The sequence below is a fragment of the Lutjanus erythropterus genome, chromosome 13, assembly GCF_056507025.1.
Source record: "Lutjanus erythropterus isolate fLutEry1 chromosome 13, fLutEry1.hap2, whole genome shotgun sequence".
Classification (NCBI taxonomy): Eukaryota; Metazoa; Chordata; class Actinopteri; order Lutjaniformes; family Lutjanidae; genus Lutjanus; species Lutjanus erythropterus.
The window spans coordinates 29,757,256-29,776,453 of record NC_139329.1 but is presented as its reverse complement, the minus strand read 5'-3'; the positions used below and the strand labels follow the sequence as shown (position 1 = coordinate 29,776,453).

At 39.9% G+C, this 19,198-nt stretch overlaps 1 protein-coding gene across 1 annotated transcript; it reads left to right on the top strand.

The window, feature by feature from the left end:
- The first annotated feature begins 6,235 nt into the window (after positions 1-6,235).
- Positions 6,236-8,386, top strand: LOC146316809 (cyclin-dependent kinase inhibitor 1C-like). The gene is made up of 2 exons (XM_084734957.1): positions 6,236-6,952; positions 7,111-8,386. Exons 1-2 carry the CDS (start codon positions 6,421-6,423, stop codon positions 7,224-7,226), a joined length of 648 nt encoding a protein of 215 aa, XP_084591083.1. The 5' UTR covers positions 6,236-6,420; the 3' UTR covers positions 7,227-8,386.
- Positions 8,387-19,198: the final 10,812 nt, after the last annotated feature.

The following is a 19,198-nucleotide window of genomic DNA, read 5'->3' as shown; positions in this document are numbered from 1 at the left end:
TCAAACTATGGCAGCGCCTGTGTTACTCGAGCTCCCTCTAGCGGTTCACTGAAGAATCTTCTAAATTTTTTAAATGAAATAAATTAATTGAAAAACACATAATCAGAGTTTCAAATGAAAAATACTACTGGCATGTGGTGTAAAAAGTTTGAGCAACACTGTCATAGACATTCAGTGATCGAATGAAATCAAACAAGTAAACTAAGTTGGGGGTGTATTTTTCCAGGCCGTCTGAGGAGACGCCCACAGTCTCAAGCTTTGAACTCGGACTCATGACAAGTTAACTGGGATGGCTGGTGCAATTTGGGGAAAAGATCTGTATCCCCCAGTTGAAGAAACACAGATATTTAGGTCAGTGGTTAAGATTCGGGTTTATTTTATGTTTAGAGTGAGGGTTAGGGATAGACAAGCCATTGGGTTAGGGTAAGAAATAAATGCAAGTTTATGTAATATCCTCAAAAATGATATAGGTAAACACAAGTTCAGCTGTGTGTGTGTGTGTGTGTGTGTGTGTGTGTGTGTGTGTGTGTGTGTGTGTGTGTGTGTGTGTGTGTGTGTGTGTGCGCACGCTCTCCTGTGGCCAAGGGCAACATTCTCCGCAGGATGGATGAGGACACTGAGACTTGGCAACATTGCAGGTCATAAAGTACGAGGACAGAGGTTTTGTTATTGTAAAGGTAAATGAATGGCAGGAGTAGCCCAGGGCTTTAAGTATTTGACTAGCCTCAGTTTATAATGTTTGAGTGCATGGCAAATAAAGCAATTAGCATTCAACGACAAAAAGCCTTGAGTGATGCTGCTCCTTTGAACACTGTTTCGAAACCAAGAATATTCTTTTAATACATCCTCAAATCCCATTATTTCAAAGAAACGTGAAAGCTACAAAGCTTTAAACAATACAAATATGCACTTTAGAGACTATGAAATGAAATGCAGCTAAAATACTGGAGCGGCACAGGTCAAATTTAGTTCAAGGGACAGCAACATGAAGCACCGAGCTATGAAGTCTTATCTTCAAATGAGCAACACAAGTTTGGTGCAAGCAGCTCCCTTTTCACCATGTATTTCAGTTTAGGCCTTCGCTTCTGCAAAAGTATTACGCAAACATTCCAAGAGCTATTTTTCACCACTGAGTGAACAACTCTGTAAAAATGTTTTCAAAGCAGAGAGGCAGACACAGGTCAGTGCATTTTAGAACGTGTTTTGGCTGAAACTTCAACCTACTGAATGACTGGTTTCTAACTGTTGGACAATGGACAGGCTAGCAAGTCTTTATAACATTCTTCAATTTTTTTTAATTCCTTCAAAATAGATAGAAAATAGGTCTATGCTTAGTGTTATTGAGAAATAACAATATTATTAAGCTACTAGAAGGAGTTTTAACTGGCTAGGAAACTCTCAGTTTAATACTGATGCCTCTATATGACCGACATAAGTTAACAAGACCATCTATAAGAGGACTGCATATTTCTGAAGTAGGGGATTTTCTATAGATAATTACATTTTTGATGCCACATTTTGTGGTTAGAAACACTATCACTTTTGTCCACAGGGGGCTACATAATCAACAAAATAGGATACAGTAGATATTGACAGCACTCAATATTTTATCAATATTATGCACTGATATTGCTTGAATTGCTTTGGTTTGGGGGTCCTAAAGTATCACACACTATCACTACTAGTGGTGTAGAGGGTCATTTTCAAAGAGACAGACAGATGTCCCCTTGGGCTCTGTCTGTTTTTGTTTTACACAATATGCAACTGAAACTTTCCTAAAATAATAATAATCTGTTTTCTGTATTCCTTTCTTCTTTCCCAGAGAACTCAGTTGGTAGCCACATGGGGCTTAAAAGACATGCCTGTGAAAGGTCTGATGAGCTTACAGATAGATATACATAATTTGGTTGCGTGGATCATTAGGTATAGGAAACAGACTGACTAACTCATCCAGGAAATCACTCCAGCCGGGTGTGGCAAAACGACCGCCAACTCCAATCTTAAAGGCAGCATGCAGAGAAAACTGTTTTATAGGTGCCACATACAACCTGTGGGATCAAATGACCATTTATTCTTCTTCTAAAGGACCCTGTGGTGACGCCTGCAGCCCCTCTGACACATCAAAAGGATGAGTTTGTTCAGGTGAGCAGTCATGCTTGCGGTGGGGGGTTGGCACCACCCTTGAAATGGCCTTTTAGTTAATGCCTTTACAGGTGAAAGGCAATCACATTTGAATACAGCAGCAACACTAAAAGACAACAAAAACACTTGAAGCTGAAGTCAGCTAACCGAAGACACGAAAAACATGTAGCCTAATTCATAATTCCTAATTCCTATTCATACATTGGGAGAATGGTTAAGTGAAGCTACAGTTTGAGAGGATCTTGTTTTAAGAAATCCCCTCTTAATTATTTTTATTTTTAGGTTTGAAGATGAAAGAGTCTTTGTAGTCAATCAATGATCAATCTAGGATCACAGTAAATTACAATCAATCAAAATGGCCTGCTGTTTCTTCTCTTGTTATTCTAACCTCCAATTAATGTGATAAGTTAAATTTTTCTATTTCTCCTTTTGCTTGGGACCCTCTGCAACCCACTCAAGGATCCCAGTTGGTCCCTGGACCCCAGTTTGAACATTTCATTCCAAAAACACCTACTGGTGTACAACATTTAAATTTTATTCAGCTTTACAAACAAACTTTTTCTTGGATCAAGGCCTTGCAGTGATTTATTTGATCTTTGGCGTTAACTGCAGCACATTCAGAGGCTCCAGAACATCAGACCTGCATGATTTTGATCTTTGTCTCCTATTGACATAAGTGTCTGGAGAGCCTGGGTCTTTTTAACCTGCATTCAGCCCCTGGGGTGTTTGCATTCCTGTCAAAGAGCAAGCTGAGCCAGCGGAGGTATGTGTGTGTTTGTTTAAAGATTTCAGAATCATACTGCTTCAGTGGTCAGAGAGAAACAACTCAGAGGACATCACGCCGGTCGACTGACCGTACCTGCTGCCCCGATGAAAGCTGAGAGATTATCCTCCCTTTGAAAAATAATGAATACTGACTTTCTCTTTGCATTTTCATGGTTTTAAAAACACCAGCTGATCATATCTGATTGAAAGTGTGCCTGAGGAGCAGAAGAACTTCTCAAAGTAAATCTGTGGCCAGTTTGAACAGATTAATAAGATGTGATGAGTGAGATAAAATTCTGATTTATATCAGAACAAAAGCCCCCTGACGATCAAACTGATGAATGGAGGTTCTGTTAATCATCTCAGGCTGTCCACTCAATAAACTAATGTTTTATGCATTGAAATAATTACAAGGAATGTCAGTAAAATAAAAGTTGGATTTTTGTTTCATCATGAAGTTGTTGTAGTAGTTTAGTACCACTAGAGGGAGCCAAACAACAACAAACAACACACAGAGATTTCTGCCTACTTTATAATAACAGAGAGTGAAGGTTTCTGTTGAAGATCAGAGCCAAAATGATGACAATGACCATCAGGTAGGTGTGGTATTGATTATAGCTCAATTCAAAAGACTAACAATTTGACGCAGTCATTTAATCATCATTAAAAAGGCAGCAACAATTTATTTGAAAGGAATAATAAAATCACATCCGATGAATCGTAAAAGGATCGATGATCATGCAGAAGTTTTAGTAATTTAATTTGTCACAATAAGCCAATAATAATGTTTTGGTTTTTTCATGCTGTCTGTTCTCTGAGTTTTAAACAGCTTAACAGGAAAAAATAAATATTGTTTTCTCTAAATATAGAATATTTGTCTTTTGGAAAACAGCAGGAAAAAAAAGTAATTGGATAAAAAAAAAGTCTGATAGTGTCTTGCATTAGAGAAAGTAATCTGATTCTTTTACCAAAGCATGGGGGGACGTTATCTTATTTTGGAATAACTTTGTATGAAGGTTATTGACAGACAGATCGAGTTGGATGAGGATGAATGGGGAGAATACATTTGTGTCTTGATGTGCAAAAAAACAAAAACAAAGTACTGATCAATATATTTCTCAAATAAATCATGTCAGTTTCATCCATTAATTTGATACATAGAATGTTTTTGCTTTTCAGTGAAATCAGGAAACTTTTTTCATTATTAATTATTGATCGTTTTTTGTGTGTGTCCAGATGCTGCTCACCACTTACTTATGATGATGTGTGCGTCTGTGTAGATTCATTTAAAGCTGACTGACATCACTTTCAGAGATCACCTGACGTTTGGTGGGACAGGTGAATCATTCAGACAGGCAGACACCTCTCTGTCCCCAGGTGGTCTCACACTTTATTTCATGTGACTAAAGCATCTCAAACATGCCTCATCAAGCTGCGCGTAGGCAACTCTCATGTGACATCATTGAGTCACATGAAGTTTTTCACTCTGCAGATTAAACTATTACATATTAACAATAATACTGTTTTGACAGATTTTGTCAAAGCCTTTCATTTTAATTCTTGGGCAAAAGGTAAATTTGTGGATTGTTTTCGATGGACTTCACTAGAAAAAAATCATTTGAATAGTCAGAACTGTTGTTTGATTTGCTGTGACAGTGATTTGGTTAGGTCAAAGCTAAAAGTTAAATTTTAGTAAGAAGTACTCTAGTACCACTAGAGGGGGCCAACAAACAAGACATAGAGAGTTCTTGCACAAAGAGAAAGGGAATATTTCTGTTCTCTAATTAAGATCAGAGCCAACATGATGAATTGAATAGTCGTGCACGTGTGATATTAATCATGGCTTAATGCAAGGGACTAACAATTTGATCTGACACAGCAAAACCACAATAAAAGCCATGCAGGTACACGAGGGCAGACCTGCAAATTTCTGCAGATAGGACTGATGAAACGTTTCACAACGTAGGTTGAGTATGAGTTTCAGAGGTCATTTACAAAAAATAAAGTGTTTTATTTAGTGGGGTTTACGGCATAACCACCTGCTGCGTTTGCAAGTTTAAGAAGCTCATGTTGCAGCACCAGTGTAAAACCACTAAGGGTCGCTGTGCACCTATTATCCACTGTCTGTCCACTGCAAAGGCGTTGTCTGTCTCTCCTGACTGATAGGATGCGAGGAGGACGGCAGACTGGAGACTCTGCAGACACTTATGCAATCGAAGTCATTAATGGTTTTGTTCTGACCTGAGGGAAACTTATAGTATTTCACCTGAATTAAAGGCTGCTAAATAGTGATGCATGACCAGCACTGAATAAACTGCTACCTACTGACAGTAGTGACAGCCTGATTGTGTCATGGCTGCAGTGATTTATAGTCTCAAGTCCTCCATACTGAAACTGAACACCTTTGATAATCGAGTATGACTGATACTTTTTTTAATTTTGTGACCATTTCCACTTATTTGTTTGCCAGCGTTGACAGGCTGTAATCCACTACTTAACTGGATTATAGTAATCTCTTTACAACATTAAAGGGTGCAATCAGTTAGAAAAATAATAAGACTTTTCATCCTTGGAACAACTCTTCTGAAAAAGCGTCTTTCTTTGTTCATGAAGTTAAAACTGCTCTGCTGTGCGTATAACATTTTATATTTATGACCCTTCCTTCCCTGACTGTTGTTTGCTTTGGTCATGTGCGTAAAACCAAAGCGCAAAATCCCTGCAGACGGCTGAGTGATAGAAGGAGGTGGTGTTGTTGTGGTCAGAGGGAAAAGATGGGGCATGAGGGTGCATGAACTGTGGTATAGAGGTCAGACATCGGACAGAGAATTTCACCACCTTTCTATCATCATCTTGGACGAACAAACTACCGATTAAGATTGTAATTGTAAAGTGGTTCAACAATAATTCATCCTTTCGAGTATCTTAAAAGATTCGACCCATTACTTGTGCATTATTACGCACAACACAGCTGTGATTGAGGAGGGAAAGCAGGGAAATAACATCGTGTAGGATAGTGGATGTGTAGCTGGATGTGTGCTTGTGTAACTACCTAAAGACGACCTACAAATGTAACTCCAGCAGTTTGCCGCTGACATCGGGAAAGTCCGTTCACTGTTATCATAGGTTTGACACTCCGAGAAAAAAAAAATCAAAACGCTGCGCTTTGCTCGGCGAACAGCCAAATGGGCACCAGGGGCCGATGGGAAATCAGGGTGGGGGCTGTGAAGTGTTTTTGGAGAGGGCTGGACTTAAAGGAGCCAATGAGAGAGTGGCTCGAGGTGACTGCTGTGACTGACTGAGTTGTTGGGTGGTTATATACTCCACATCTCACTACGAAGGTACATTTAAATTGAACAGAGTGGAGGAGAGAGACGTGAGAGCGAGGAGAAAGAAACATTTCAGGCACAACAACAACAACAACAACGACACCTGATACTCGCTCATCGGGGATCAATCAGACAATTTGGGCATCTTTTTGTGTTATTTTGGAGCTTAGTTGGAAAGATTTTGGAGATGTCCAACGTCCAGTTATCGAGCAGTGCGCTGGAGCGGCTGGTGGCCAGGAGGACCTTCCCTTTCCACAGGCGCACCAGCGTCTGCCGAAACCTCTTTGGACCAGTGGACCACGACGAGCTGAACCGGGATATGAAAGCCAAGCTGCGGGAGATTTCCGAGCGCGACCAGCAGAGATGGAACTTTAATTTCGAGACCAACACCCCGCTGGATGGGGATTACGAGTGGGAAGAGGTGTCCGTGGACAAGACCCCGGTGTTTTATCAGGACTCTGTACAGAACGACAGGACCAGGATGCCAGCCACTCCCGTCAAGCAGACGCCCTCATCGGGCTCTGTACCCCCGGAGACCCCTCGTGTGGATGTACTGCAGCGCCTGGCCCTGCCCGAGAGCAGCAGCACTCCGTCCCCGGTGGAGGTCAACCAGGAGAACCGCACAGACAAGATCAACTCAGGGAGGCAGAGTCACAGACAGGTCCCGTGTGTAAGACGCAAGAGGACGGCTGCTACTGACAACAACACACACATCACAGGTAAATATCAGACATTTAAAATTTCATGTTTAGGTTGCGTGCGCTCTTGGCTTCGGAGCTGCGCCCCGTGTCCAAATGATCCCTGTGTCTGACGCTTTTTTTCTGTGCGTAATTTCATCTTAAATGTATCTCAACTGTGTTTTTGTTTGTTCCCACAGACTTCTTCGTGAAACGAAAGAGGGCTACTGATAGAAAATCTACCGATATGAGCGCTTGCCATCACTCCAAGTCTCCAATCCCGGTGGAGCAAACTCCACGAAAGAGGATCCGTTGAAGGTATGAATATTTATTGTAATTTCTAATCAGTTCAGTCCGTTTTAAAATACCAAATCTACTCTAATATAAGTTCTGATTTATTTCACCCTAAATTATTATTAATTATTAAGAATGTGCTTAGCCCGGTAGCTGCTTTACAACTATTTATTTCTGTTCTGTTTGTGCTGCCGTAATTGCAAAGGGTTACGTGAGCCAAAAAGCGCAGACAGTCTTATCAGAGAGGGGGGGTGGGGAGAGTCTGTGGTGGTGAAATCGCAGTAGTAGTGATAGTAGTAGCTGTAGTAACAGTGGTGGTTGGGGGAGGGGAATGTGCGTCACGATGTGGCGGGAAAAGGCATGGGTAAAGGGTGACGCCTTCTGCTGAGGTTACATCTCCTGTTTCCGCGGAAAGATGACTCGCGACTTTTCTTCGGAATGACTCAGAAAACTCATGTCGTTTTTTATTCCTTCTTTCAGGTGTTTTCTTTTGCACTATTTGCCTGCGCATTTTTGAGGATCAAGCAGAGGAGGATGATTCTCCTCGCGACAAACGCCGGAGAGGAGGAAACAAAGGGACGGTGTGAGAGGAGGAAGCCCGACTGACCGGCCGGCTGCTTCGGCTCGGCGCGCCCCGGCGGAGCGCAGCCTGAACACCGAACCAGACTCTCAGGACTGAACGGTTTGGGGGAGGGAAGGGAGTGGAAGCTGAGAAAAATTTCGCCGAATGACTTCTATCCAGTACAATGTAGCATTCATTGTTGCTTTTGCATACAGCCACTCGACAGTGTTAAATGTTTTAACATCTGTGCAATCCTAAATTACTTTAAAAGAATTGTCTACACTGGCCAAAAGTGTACAGCTTTATAGAGACAATAGCTTATAAATGTTTATTTCTGTTCTGTTTTTGTATATTTTTAAGACTATTCTAACTTATAATTTATTTATGTTTCTTTATATTTGTTAAATGCCTTGTTGATTTAGCCAAAGGGCATATTTTTATTTTATTATTTCCATTTTTTGTATTTGTGATGTTTTTGCAATCATGTAGCTTCCCCATAGTAGTTCACACTTGAAAACTAGGTTTCTTTGTGTTTCTGAGCCGTTTTTTGTGTTTTCATACAAGTGCCCTAATTATGTCTTGCAAAAGATGAGAATAAAATATTTTTCACTTCAACTTTACGCAGCTTTGTTGGTGTGTTTTTGTCCAGTTTATTTGTTTAGTTTGGGGTGTTTTGAAGCCACTCCTGGGCCAAATTAGTGTTGAAACTGAAACTGAGACAGGAGACTTACCGTCTTTGTGCTTCTGGTTTCTGCCTCGTGTTTCTTTTTGAGGAACAAGAGCTTTATTGTACGTTTAATGAAATCTGACCACATTCTCCGTATTGGCTCTAAATTTAGAGGTTTACTGTAAGTATTCCTGCAAGTGAAAGCACCATAAACTCCACCAAGAATCCACGCAGTGTTGTCACAGACATTCATGACTCTCACCCGGGGGGCGCAGGTACATTACTGCTCACTCTGTCTGCCTCTGTGGGCTCATATAGTTACCTTGCGGGGGGAAAACGCATTCAGACGTGCAGCCTTGGGCAGCATGGCAGCTGCGGGATATAGGCTGGGATTTAAAGGCCCTTTCGCCCCTCTAAAGAAGCAGCAGCTGCCTTTGGATCCCCGCTTTGTCCGCCACGAAGACACCCCCACATCCACCCGCACTCAACAAGCCCTCTAAAGACCCACTCACACACACTGTTTACCCCGCCGTGGATACACCGGGCGTGGAGGCCACCTGCCAGAGCTGGAAAAAGAAAACTACTAGTCTTTGTAATTGTCCTCGTCTATTGAAACAAACCATTCAGCAGGTCATACTTGCAAGTTTACCCTTAATTGAAAGAAGCCAAATGCAGCAGCAGTGTGTGTGTGTGTGTGTGTGTGTGTGTGTGTGTGTGTGTGTGTGTGTGTGTGTGTGTGTGTGTGTGTGTGTGTGTGAATGCGCGCTGAGGCCTGGAAAGCCTGTCAGCGCGTGAAACAAAGGCGCATTTCATAATTTCTCCATAAGTTTCTCCATTTGTTTCAGCTCCCTCGACTGTCTGACATGAACGTTTTGATGAAAATGGAGACTTTTGATGGCCAGAGTGACTTTGTCAGCTCCACGCAGCCATAAGCTCTGACGGGCTTGTTCTGATTTCCAACACAAAGCGCTCTCCGGCTCCATTCTTTCCTTTTTGTTGCCATATGGCAAATCCATGTAGACATAGCCAAGACCCATTCAGTCAGCCACAGAATGTCCTGCATCAGAGAACAAAAGACACTTTGTCTGGCTGCTCCATTGATACGGATGGGCAGAAAAAAATATTATAATTAATCTATGGCTATATCCAGCTAATTAACGCCCATATGCCCACGGGGAGCTGCGAGGCCATTCAGTGTAGTTTTAAATTCTCAATAGTTTACATGTTAAAGACAACAGCTGTTCATGTGTTACTTTAATGAAGTCCCCTCTATGTTGGAGACTGGACACATTCAAGGGCTCAAGTCCCCCCTTGGAGTTAAAGGGGTCATCTTCCTTTATTTGTCTCTACAGCTGTGCAACTATATAAAATTTGTCCCAATAAATAGAACTTAAAATAGCATTCGTTTTCTCCAAAGGGTGTTGGATTTGAGCCACTGCAGGAAAGGTTAAAGGTTAAGGCCTCAAATTCAACTCTGTAAACTTCTCTTCAAATGGAAAAATGTATACTTTTAAACAGTAAATCATTTTAATCAGAGTGTCTATCCATAACGAGTGGAATTAGTCTAAATTGACATGAATTTCTATGCCAAGGCCTTCATATTATTGCAGTTTAAATGGTCTCCATACTGTAAAATATGTTGTATGACAATTACAACTTAATTCAGTCCTGTAGTAGGCCGACATATGATGGACACAGAGGAAAGAGATGACAGCTAACATACAGACCTCATTAACAGGCGCACTACAATAGAATATAATTAAACAAGCAGCTGCTGATGGAGAGAATCGGCCTCCTCATGGGCCCTTCAGTCTCCCATCTGACCTTTAACTCACATCCTCATGTTGTTTGTCTCAGTCATCAATCAAATGTTATTTGCTTTAATCAGATCAGATTCTGAACATCTACTGTGCTACATATATTTATTATTATCAACATCTGATATTTTCTGCAATAACAGCATATGGAATTGATGTCTTACAATGGACAAAATCAAATGAATGCATATATAAATAATACTTTAACAAAAGCAAAAGGTTATTTAATTAAAAGTACAATATGAACAGGCTATGCCACTTTATTATGAGGCTGTCCTTATGATGATTTATAAATGGTTCATAATGAGGTTGTAGGGACTTTATAAATTGTTAATAAGTTGTTACAACACATGAGATAAAAAGGTCAAGAGTGACCTGTTGCTTGCCAAATAGCGAGCCCACATTTATCTGTTCTGTTAAGCCTCAGATCTCATTGCTCACATTGTCTTCTCCATCAGCAGCATTTATACCTGGGAAATTTCATTCTCAAAGTAACAGAAATATAAAGGGAAAGAAAAAAAGGATTATAGGCACTACAATAAGAAGCAATAAAGAAACTCAGCACTAATATTAATGTCAGGACAGGGTACATCAATTTGCATAGCAAAGTAAAGTATAAAATAAAGTATAAAATCTGTAAAAGTAAATAAATGCAGGAGTGCTACAAACAATATGCATCAACAAAATGTAAGGTGTGTGAATGTGCAAAAAACAGTGCAAACATATAAAAAGCAGTGCAGAACAGCATCCAAATGAATACTTAAAAAAGTCTGAAATATACAAAAACAATGCAAACAGACTCCATATATATATCAAATTAATACACTATAAGGCTTTGGCAGTATTGTTTACCTTGAGATGTTCAGCCTGCTATCAGTAGCCTTCCTCATTATTATGACAGGTATTAATATGACATAATAAATGGTGGATTTTATACTTTACAATAAGGCTCCCATTGCTAATTATGAATGTTTTTGACTCATTAGTAAGATTAATTACTAGCAGTTACTGAATCTTGCCAAAACGTGATAATTATGAATTTGTAAAAGATTGATTAAAGTAGTCTTCTTGTAAAGTGGTATCAAAATTTATTCCATTCTCCAAAAAATCTGTGTAAAAATGCAAACTTTCTCATTTTGTATCATTTATTTTTAAACTAAGCGATAAAAATTATTTGGACAATCAAAAATAAACGAAGAAACTAACACATGAAGTCGTCAGCGTTTATCTTTTATTTAATCCGCGTAATAAAAACAAGGGAGTTATAAAGTAATTCATTTTCTGTGTACGTATTTGCAGTCTGTTAATTCTATCTTTTAGTAATTAATCACAGTCACTGACTGCTAATAAAATCTCGTTAGTCTTCAGTAAAATGCGTCACTTCGTCGCTAAATATTTTGCTCCTTTTTGGTTCTGAAGTGGAAAATGAGCTGCAGCCACTTAAACGTGCACGCTGGCTTTGAGGCTTCATGCAAATGTAGCAACTAAAAATATAATTTCAGAGAAAAAAAAAAACTTAAATCACATTTTCCTCTCAAAACACACAATTAACGGGACAGTCTGCAAAGACTGCAATTAAATATAGAAAGGAGGAAAATCAGCCAAAGGGGAATTAGCATTTTCCATGACCATCTGGCATCGGCGCAGGCGACGGGGAACAAAGGCGAGCTGGATGGAGAGGAGAGGCGAGTGTGCCATCGCATTGACCTGCAAATGAGGCTTTGTCACCGAGTTAAAGCTCCCTGACCCCCTTTACCCCCCTCCCCCAAAAAGACTTCTTTTTTTTAACCTATAGCATGACGAATAGAGGCCTGAATCCAGGTCTGAGTGTGTTTAGGAGGATCTCAGAACAAAACTATTAAGAAATGTAAACAATATGATTCTGCAGGCCCGTTTGTCTGATTTATATTCTCAAAGTCTGATTTTCTTTAAATCAAGTGACACATTCCTTACAGGCCACTCATTTCATTCACTGTTCTAGAATGAATGTGAGTTATTGACGTGAAACAAGGCCAAATAAAAGTAAAAAGCTCCCCTCTCGCTATGATTTTCAGTTGTTTTAAGAAATACAACATCATAACGGAGTCAAGCACAAACTGAATGATGTTAATGTGATTATTTTTTCTGCAGACTGGGCTTCAACCTCATGACGCACGGGCCTGTTGAGTCACTTTACGCACCAAAAGGCCTCTGTTGTCTTTCTTTTGGCTCTTTTCTTGCACAAGTCTTTCATTTATGTCACGATTAGTAATTGAACATTTCGATTAATGGAGACAGTTAATCAAAAAAAATGTGAAGTTAGTCCCGTTTGTGTCTCTCTTTTTATGCCTTGATCCATGCGCCCTGGGATCTACAGTGTGTGAGTGTGAAGAGGGTGATTTGTGTGTGTGTGTGTCTGTTGGGCGGGGGGGGTGCTGGATTGTTGGACACCTGTGCCACCCCCCGACCACCCCACCCCCTCCTCCACTCCACTAGTGAAGTGGGCAGACAGAGGCCCACGTGTTTGCATAAAGGTGATTGTATCCGGAGGAGGGATCTGTTGTTTGTGTGTGTTTGTGTTTCAGAGACGAATTGATGAGGAGTACAAGCCTGATGAAAAAATACTGCACCTAAGAGGGGTCCTTACTAGAATATCACAGGAGTTAAATATCAGCAAACAGTACAATACACATATCCTGTTACAGGAACAAGAAAAAAGAGTTAGTTTAGGAAATTAACAACATAAAATGCACTAAATCCCCTTAAAAGTAAATATTGAGCTAAATGAATTGATTCACTGCAAAAATCAACTAAAAATGTCTCAATAACATACAGGTTTTTATTTATTTAACATCAGTAAATCTAAAAATTTCACATACTGTTTTTGTGCCAATACTGGAACAAAGTAGCTCCAACAGGAGCAGCTGCAGCTGTAAGTTCTTTGTGTGAAATGAAGAACTGACTTTCAAACTCAGGAAATGTAAAAGAAAATCAAATTTATTTGCAACGTTTGTCAGTGTGGCTGAATGGTTGTTCATTCAACTTAATTTCTTAAGTTTACTGAACATGTTTTTTCAAGTGCAACTGAATTAATATCAAGTTTATTTTGACCAGGAAAGTTGATTTGTTTTGCATCATGACAAAGCTACTTCAACGTAAAACTTTAAGGCAGCCTGGACACTAACTCTTTTTAAACTTTAAACAAATGCATTTTGTTTTACAGTGTTGAGTCGAAAAAAAAGTAAAAGTAAAGGTTCTCTCACTAATGTCCTAAGAAGATAATATAGGATTATAATGTTCTAATAAAATTCAAATATAAGGGTACAAAGGCCACAACAAAGAAAAAAAAAATCAACAATTTGTTTTAACTTCAGTTAAGTTAAGTTAGTTTTCTTGGCTGCATTCAATTTTTAAGTTGACTGAATTTGATACACTGACATCATTTTACAATGATTCAAAACAAATAAACCTGTCTATTCAAATACATGTGATATTAATTCAGTTGTACTTGAGAAAACACGTTCACAGTGTTTTCATTATTTAGAAATCAAGCAACCATCAGTGTATTTGAGACACACAACCATTTTTTTAATCTCATATATGTTTTCTCCAAACTATAAAAAAAGAAGCATCTCAGGATGCTTCATTTAATGAGTTGATTGAACTCTGCACAGTACATTCATTCAATCAATAATTTCAACTCAAAAGATTATAATTTAGAAGAACTCCTGTTTATATTTCTAACTTTCTAGGCCATTTATACCAACGAGAAGACTAGCTGATTCCACTAAATGTCTGTATATATTTTTTACAGTGTACTCTTTATTTTGATCATCAGGGTGAAATCAGAGACACTAAACAGCACAAAGTGAAATGAAAGAATTACAAAACTAACTGTAAAACCCTTTAGTCAATGTTACATAAATTTTGTAGGTCAAGTTATTTTTGGTTTGGGTTCCTCTGGATGCAGACGTGCCCCAATGTTTTTCTTTTCTTTTTTTTTCTCTTCTCCTTCGCCTTTTTCTCTTTACATCCACTCAGTATTCATGCCTGTGGATAACAAAGAGCACGGCTCAATCCACGCAGGAGGCGGTGTGACAGGGAACTCGTGGCAGCTTTTCAAATATCTTCTTTCTGTCTCCTCCTTTTCTTTGCATCGCGACTTTGGTCTCGGTTGGAAGGGGTGAGGAGGAGGAGGAGGAGGAGGAGGAGGAGGAGGTGGGAGAGGTGGAGGTGGTGGGAGGGGGGTTAATCAGCCTCCCACCTCAATCTCTAATTCACTTTGCTCTCCCCACGCATCAAGGGGATCGGATTTAACGCTGCCCAGAAGAAAAGCAGATCCTTTACAATGTTTCACAACGTGATGGAGCGAGCGGCTTAAAACGTCTCGTCTGGGCTGCTTCTGCACCGCAAACATACACAGTGTTAGTGAGTCAGAGAGCTGCTCCAAGTGTTTCAGTTTAAAGTTTAGCTCATTCTGGGGAAAACTGCAAAGAAGTCTATAAATAATTTACATTTTTTCCAATTTGTTAAAACCTTTCTCCATGCAGGATAGTTTAAATCTGATAAACAGTGAAAAATATGTATATTTCATTTTCATTTTTTTTTTTAATTATCTTTTGAGCTGTAAAAATGAATGTTTGTGTAACCTCTTCGGCGAGAGTGCAGTATAAAGGCTACAGTGAGCGTCATATAGTCTTTGCATTTGAAAGGATACACTATTAACCAGCAGCTTTGGAAATGTTTGCAAGAAGTTGGCGCAATTGATGAATGCACACTGCAAAAAATATCAAATTTCACAGATCATTTGGTCCAATATTGTCACTTTTTTTTTTCTTAGAACAGGTGCCTTAAGAATGTTGGTCGTGAGAGCTTAAATTTGCTATATGTATATATGTAATTAATATAGGAAATAATTTATATATTTATATATTGCCCTGAATCTTCCACTGAGGCCTAGAATTGAAGAACAAAAAATACATATTTTAAGACACAATACTGCACCAATTGACCTAAGTTAGACATTTTTATGTCTAGTGTAAAGCGCATGAACAAACGGATGTCTATTTTCTATGGGGTCAGTCAGTTTTCCCGCCTGGAAAGGTGAAGAGGTCACGCTATTGATTTGACCACCATTGACCACTGAATTCCATCATTGTCCTCATTCCACCACAGGAGCATCAAAAGTCAAAAAAGGTTCAGTCTCCTTTATAATAATTCCCTCTGCAAAAACATATGGCCTATAAATTTAAAGCCTGAGACAAATTATTCAAAATCTGACACTCCAAAACCAGCAATGTGTTCACATCCTGTCTGTATTATTAGGTTCTTTCAAAAGTCATTTATAACCTCATGTCTATGACTTTTCTGCAGCATCATATGGAGATTACAGCTAAAACTGTTCTTGATAAGCTGATGTTTTATTTCTAATCACTTTTAAGACTTAGAAATATGGGATACAGTACTTCTTATCAGGATCACGTACCATGGATATCCCATTTATGAATAAGGAACTGGGAAAACTACATTCTCTTTCCATGTCCCTCATAGGTGGAATAAGCTTCAGGACTCCCTTAGCTGGAACAGATTAATGTTTTATATGAATGCTCCTGTTTGTCTGCTTTGTCTTAGTGCAATGTACTTGTTTGACTTAACTTTTTCTTTTTTGTAAATATTTTGTCATGTGTTTGAACTGTACTTTTGTGATTGTGCATTTGCAAGGTAAAAATGTGAATGGGAACTTTGCTCTCAACTGGATTTCCCTGATTTAAAAAAGTTATAAATGTATCTCTACCTGTCTTGTTAATTAAAGTATTAAAGTGGTGGCATGTGGCGACATGTCAATTTGTAAAGCAGCAAAAGCAGATCTGAAAGTCAACCATTTTTCCAGCTAGCTCACCACAAAACAACCTGTTATGTCATGTTAGCTGCAGTCAAAGAGAGAGACACTGTTTCTGTTTTATTGATCCTGCAGTTGCACCATCAATAGATTACTGTCAGCATTTGCGTTGTGTGTTTTTACAAGTGTTGCATGCCCACAGACAACACACATCAGTGCAGCCAGTGATGCAGTGTGATTACTGAATGTCTTCGCAGTGCAGAAATTAGGGGAATTTCAATCTAACCGACACATAAAGGTGCAAAGAGCAACAGAGACTTGTCTGTCCAAAGCAGCCAGTGATGTGATGTCTATTTATTGCCTTCATTGCGCAGAAATTAGGGGAATTTTGATCTAACGACACATGAAGGTGCCATGCAGCCATAGAAACTTGTCTTTACTTTCAATGTTACTGTAATTGCACAGAGGAAGCCACAGAAAGTGTGTGACAGATAGTGTGATGACACTTGAGAAATGAGATCTAGATTATAGTACTTTATATCACACTGTACGCTCTGTCAATTAAAACAGCAATATAGTCACAGTCTATCTGTATTGTTAGGTTCTTTTAAAAGCAATTCATAACCTTCTGTCCATGGATATTTTGCAGCACCATATGAGTGATTGTAGCTAACAGCTTTTAATTAATTAAATAACAAAGCAGGCACGTGGTGACGAGTCAAAAAGTCAAGCAGCAAAAGGACCCAACTCACCCAGCTCAGCACTGAACAAACAACCTGATCATTCATGCAAGACTTGCTGCCAGTGTGTCCTCGAGAAAGACACTGATTCCTGTTTGATTGATCCTGCAACTGCACCATCAATAGATCACCATCACCATATGGTGAATGTGTGTGTGTGTGTTTACGAGTGTTGCATTCCCACAGAAAACACACACCAGTGCAGCTAATGATCCAATGTGATTATTTAATGTGACAGGGGTCTGAGGTGAGAGACAAATAATTTTTTTGTTTCCATTTGAATTGTGCCACGAATCACACATATGATATCTGTCAATTTAAAAAATCATTTTACATAACAAGAAAGTCACAGTTTGTTTGTCACAGCTTCTGGGTGTGTAGTCTTTCTAATTATGTATCTTAACAGTCTTGTACTTCAACAATTTTACAACAAATGGGGACTTTTTTTTTTTATCTCTCGCCACAATACATAAGTACAATACAAGAAGGTCCCATGATGGTCCACCAGAAGGGGCATGACTTCACCTCTCTATTCCATTATATTTTGAATTCTCACCTGCTGCTTGAATTTTGTGTTTTCTTTTATGACGTGTCTTTTATGCAGGACATTCAGTGTTTGATGCTCACTGAACATATGATCCTTGCAGTGCTCACTTACTCCTGCAATTTCAGTGCAAAAAAATTAAAACCATGCAACATGCAACACATTTTATTTTTAGAAAAGCTGTTGTGAAATCAAGCGTTTTAGGCTGCAAAAAAAAAAAAGAAAGAAAGAAAAAAAACCCCACAAAATCCTAGGGGACTCATATAAAGGTGCAGTGCAGCTACTCAAGGTTGTTCTTCCTTTTAATAGTAATTTCACAAAAGAAACTACACTTTTAAACTATTTTTCACATCAGAATCATCAAAATGAAGAACACAGCATTGTTCTCTTCATAGTAAATCACACAATAGAGCTTTAATTTACCATTAAAAGTTAGTTTAAAAAGATTGAGCCTGCTGGCATGGCTGGAAATGAATTAGAATTTTTGAGGTCAGTGTTGAAGCTGACAGAGGATGATTTAATTCTACACAGTTTAAATAGTCCGTGTTAGGCTGGTGGCATGTCAGCATTCACAGGAAATCATGTTGAGACAAGTTGTCAGAGCAGCAGCTCATGCTCAGTCAAACAACAACCTACTGAGGCCCCTTGAGTCTCACACATACTGTACCTATCAAAAGCTGCATAGCTTCACTCTGGAGTGATGGCTTTACAACCAGAGAGCCATATGCAGCTCTGCAGGAAGGGGCCTGCTTCATTGTGGCCGTAATTGGACAGAGAGGAGAGAGGAGGAGACACAGATAGTGCGATGACACTTGAGAAATGAGATCTAACTCCATCCCAGCGCCAGTCCTGACAGCCAGAGTCCTCCACCTCCATTCTTCTTCTATGTCCCTTTGTCTTGATGCCTTTCAGCCCCTCTGAACCAAACCTGTTCCCCTTCACGTCCCTTCTTGCACGGGATGTCAGTCCTCTGTTGAGCGGCTGCTGTCTCTGTTTTATCTGTCCATCCATCCATCTCTCACGCCTCTCCTCCTCGCTCCTCTCCTCCCCGACCCTTCCCATTGGCAGAGCGGTTTTCTTCTCCTTCAATCATCTTGGCTCATAAAACTTGGGGAGGAGGGCTAGCAGGCTGTGTTTTCAGGGCTGGCTACACCGCTATGGGTGCACTGACTCGGACTAATGCTATTCACGCCTCACATTTGCTCGCCAGGTCCTATGAAAAGGGATGGCCACGGCAGCCTTTATGGGACACACAACAAAGGACCATCATTCATCAGGCTGCAGAGCACCGAGGAGCGGCAGAGTTCGGGTTCATCCCGTGAGCTGTCAGCTGCATGCGTTTGCTAGCATCACATTTGGACATAGTTGCTTTATTTTGAAAAAACAGCTACTTGCACATTGAGAAAAGTTGATGGAAAAGCTGAAAATTCTTCTTCCTTTTTTTATTTGCAGAAAATTTTGATCAAATTTGAACTTTTGGTGCTGATGGACAGACGTGCACTATGCCCAAGTGTCTGATGGTGATACAGATATACAGCTGTGCTCCCGGGTCACCAAGCCACTATTAATCTTCACCTCTACTTGGCTGCTCCTTCACATCGGGCCAGAAGCTTTTGAGGCCTGTTGGCAGCTCACAACAATACCCAGAATGCCGCGGGGCCTTGTCAGCCTGTCCTAATTTGTGGCTGTGGTCCTGGGGTTGAATTCAGCCGCCGCTGGCTGCTTGACCTGCTGTATTCTGTTGGCGGATTAGCAACATCTTTTAGTCTCCACGCAGGGCAACAGCAATGGGCTGATACGCAGCCTGCAATTACACAGCAGGAAAGGCCTGCTCAGACACACACAC

Bases quoted from the DNA above. Each gene is read 5' to 3' on its own strand.
- LOC146316809 (XM_084734957.1), top strand. From the start codon at position 6,421: ATGTCCAACGTCCAGTTATCGAGCAGTGCGCTGGAGCGGCTGGTGGCC. The intron at 6,953-7,110 runs GTAAATATCAGA...TTGTTCCCACAG, and splicing joins CAACAACACACACATCACAG to ACTTCTTCGTGAAACGAAAG.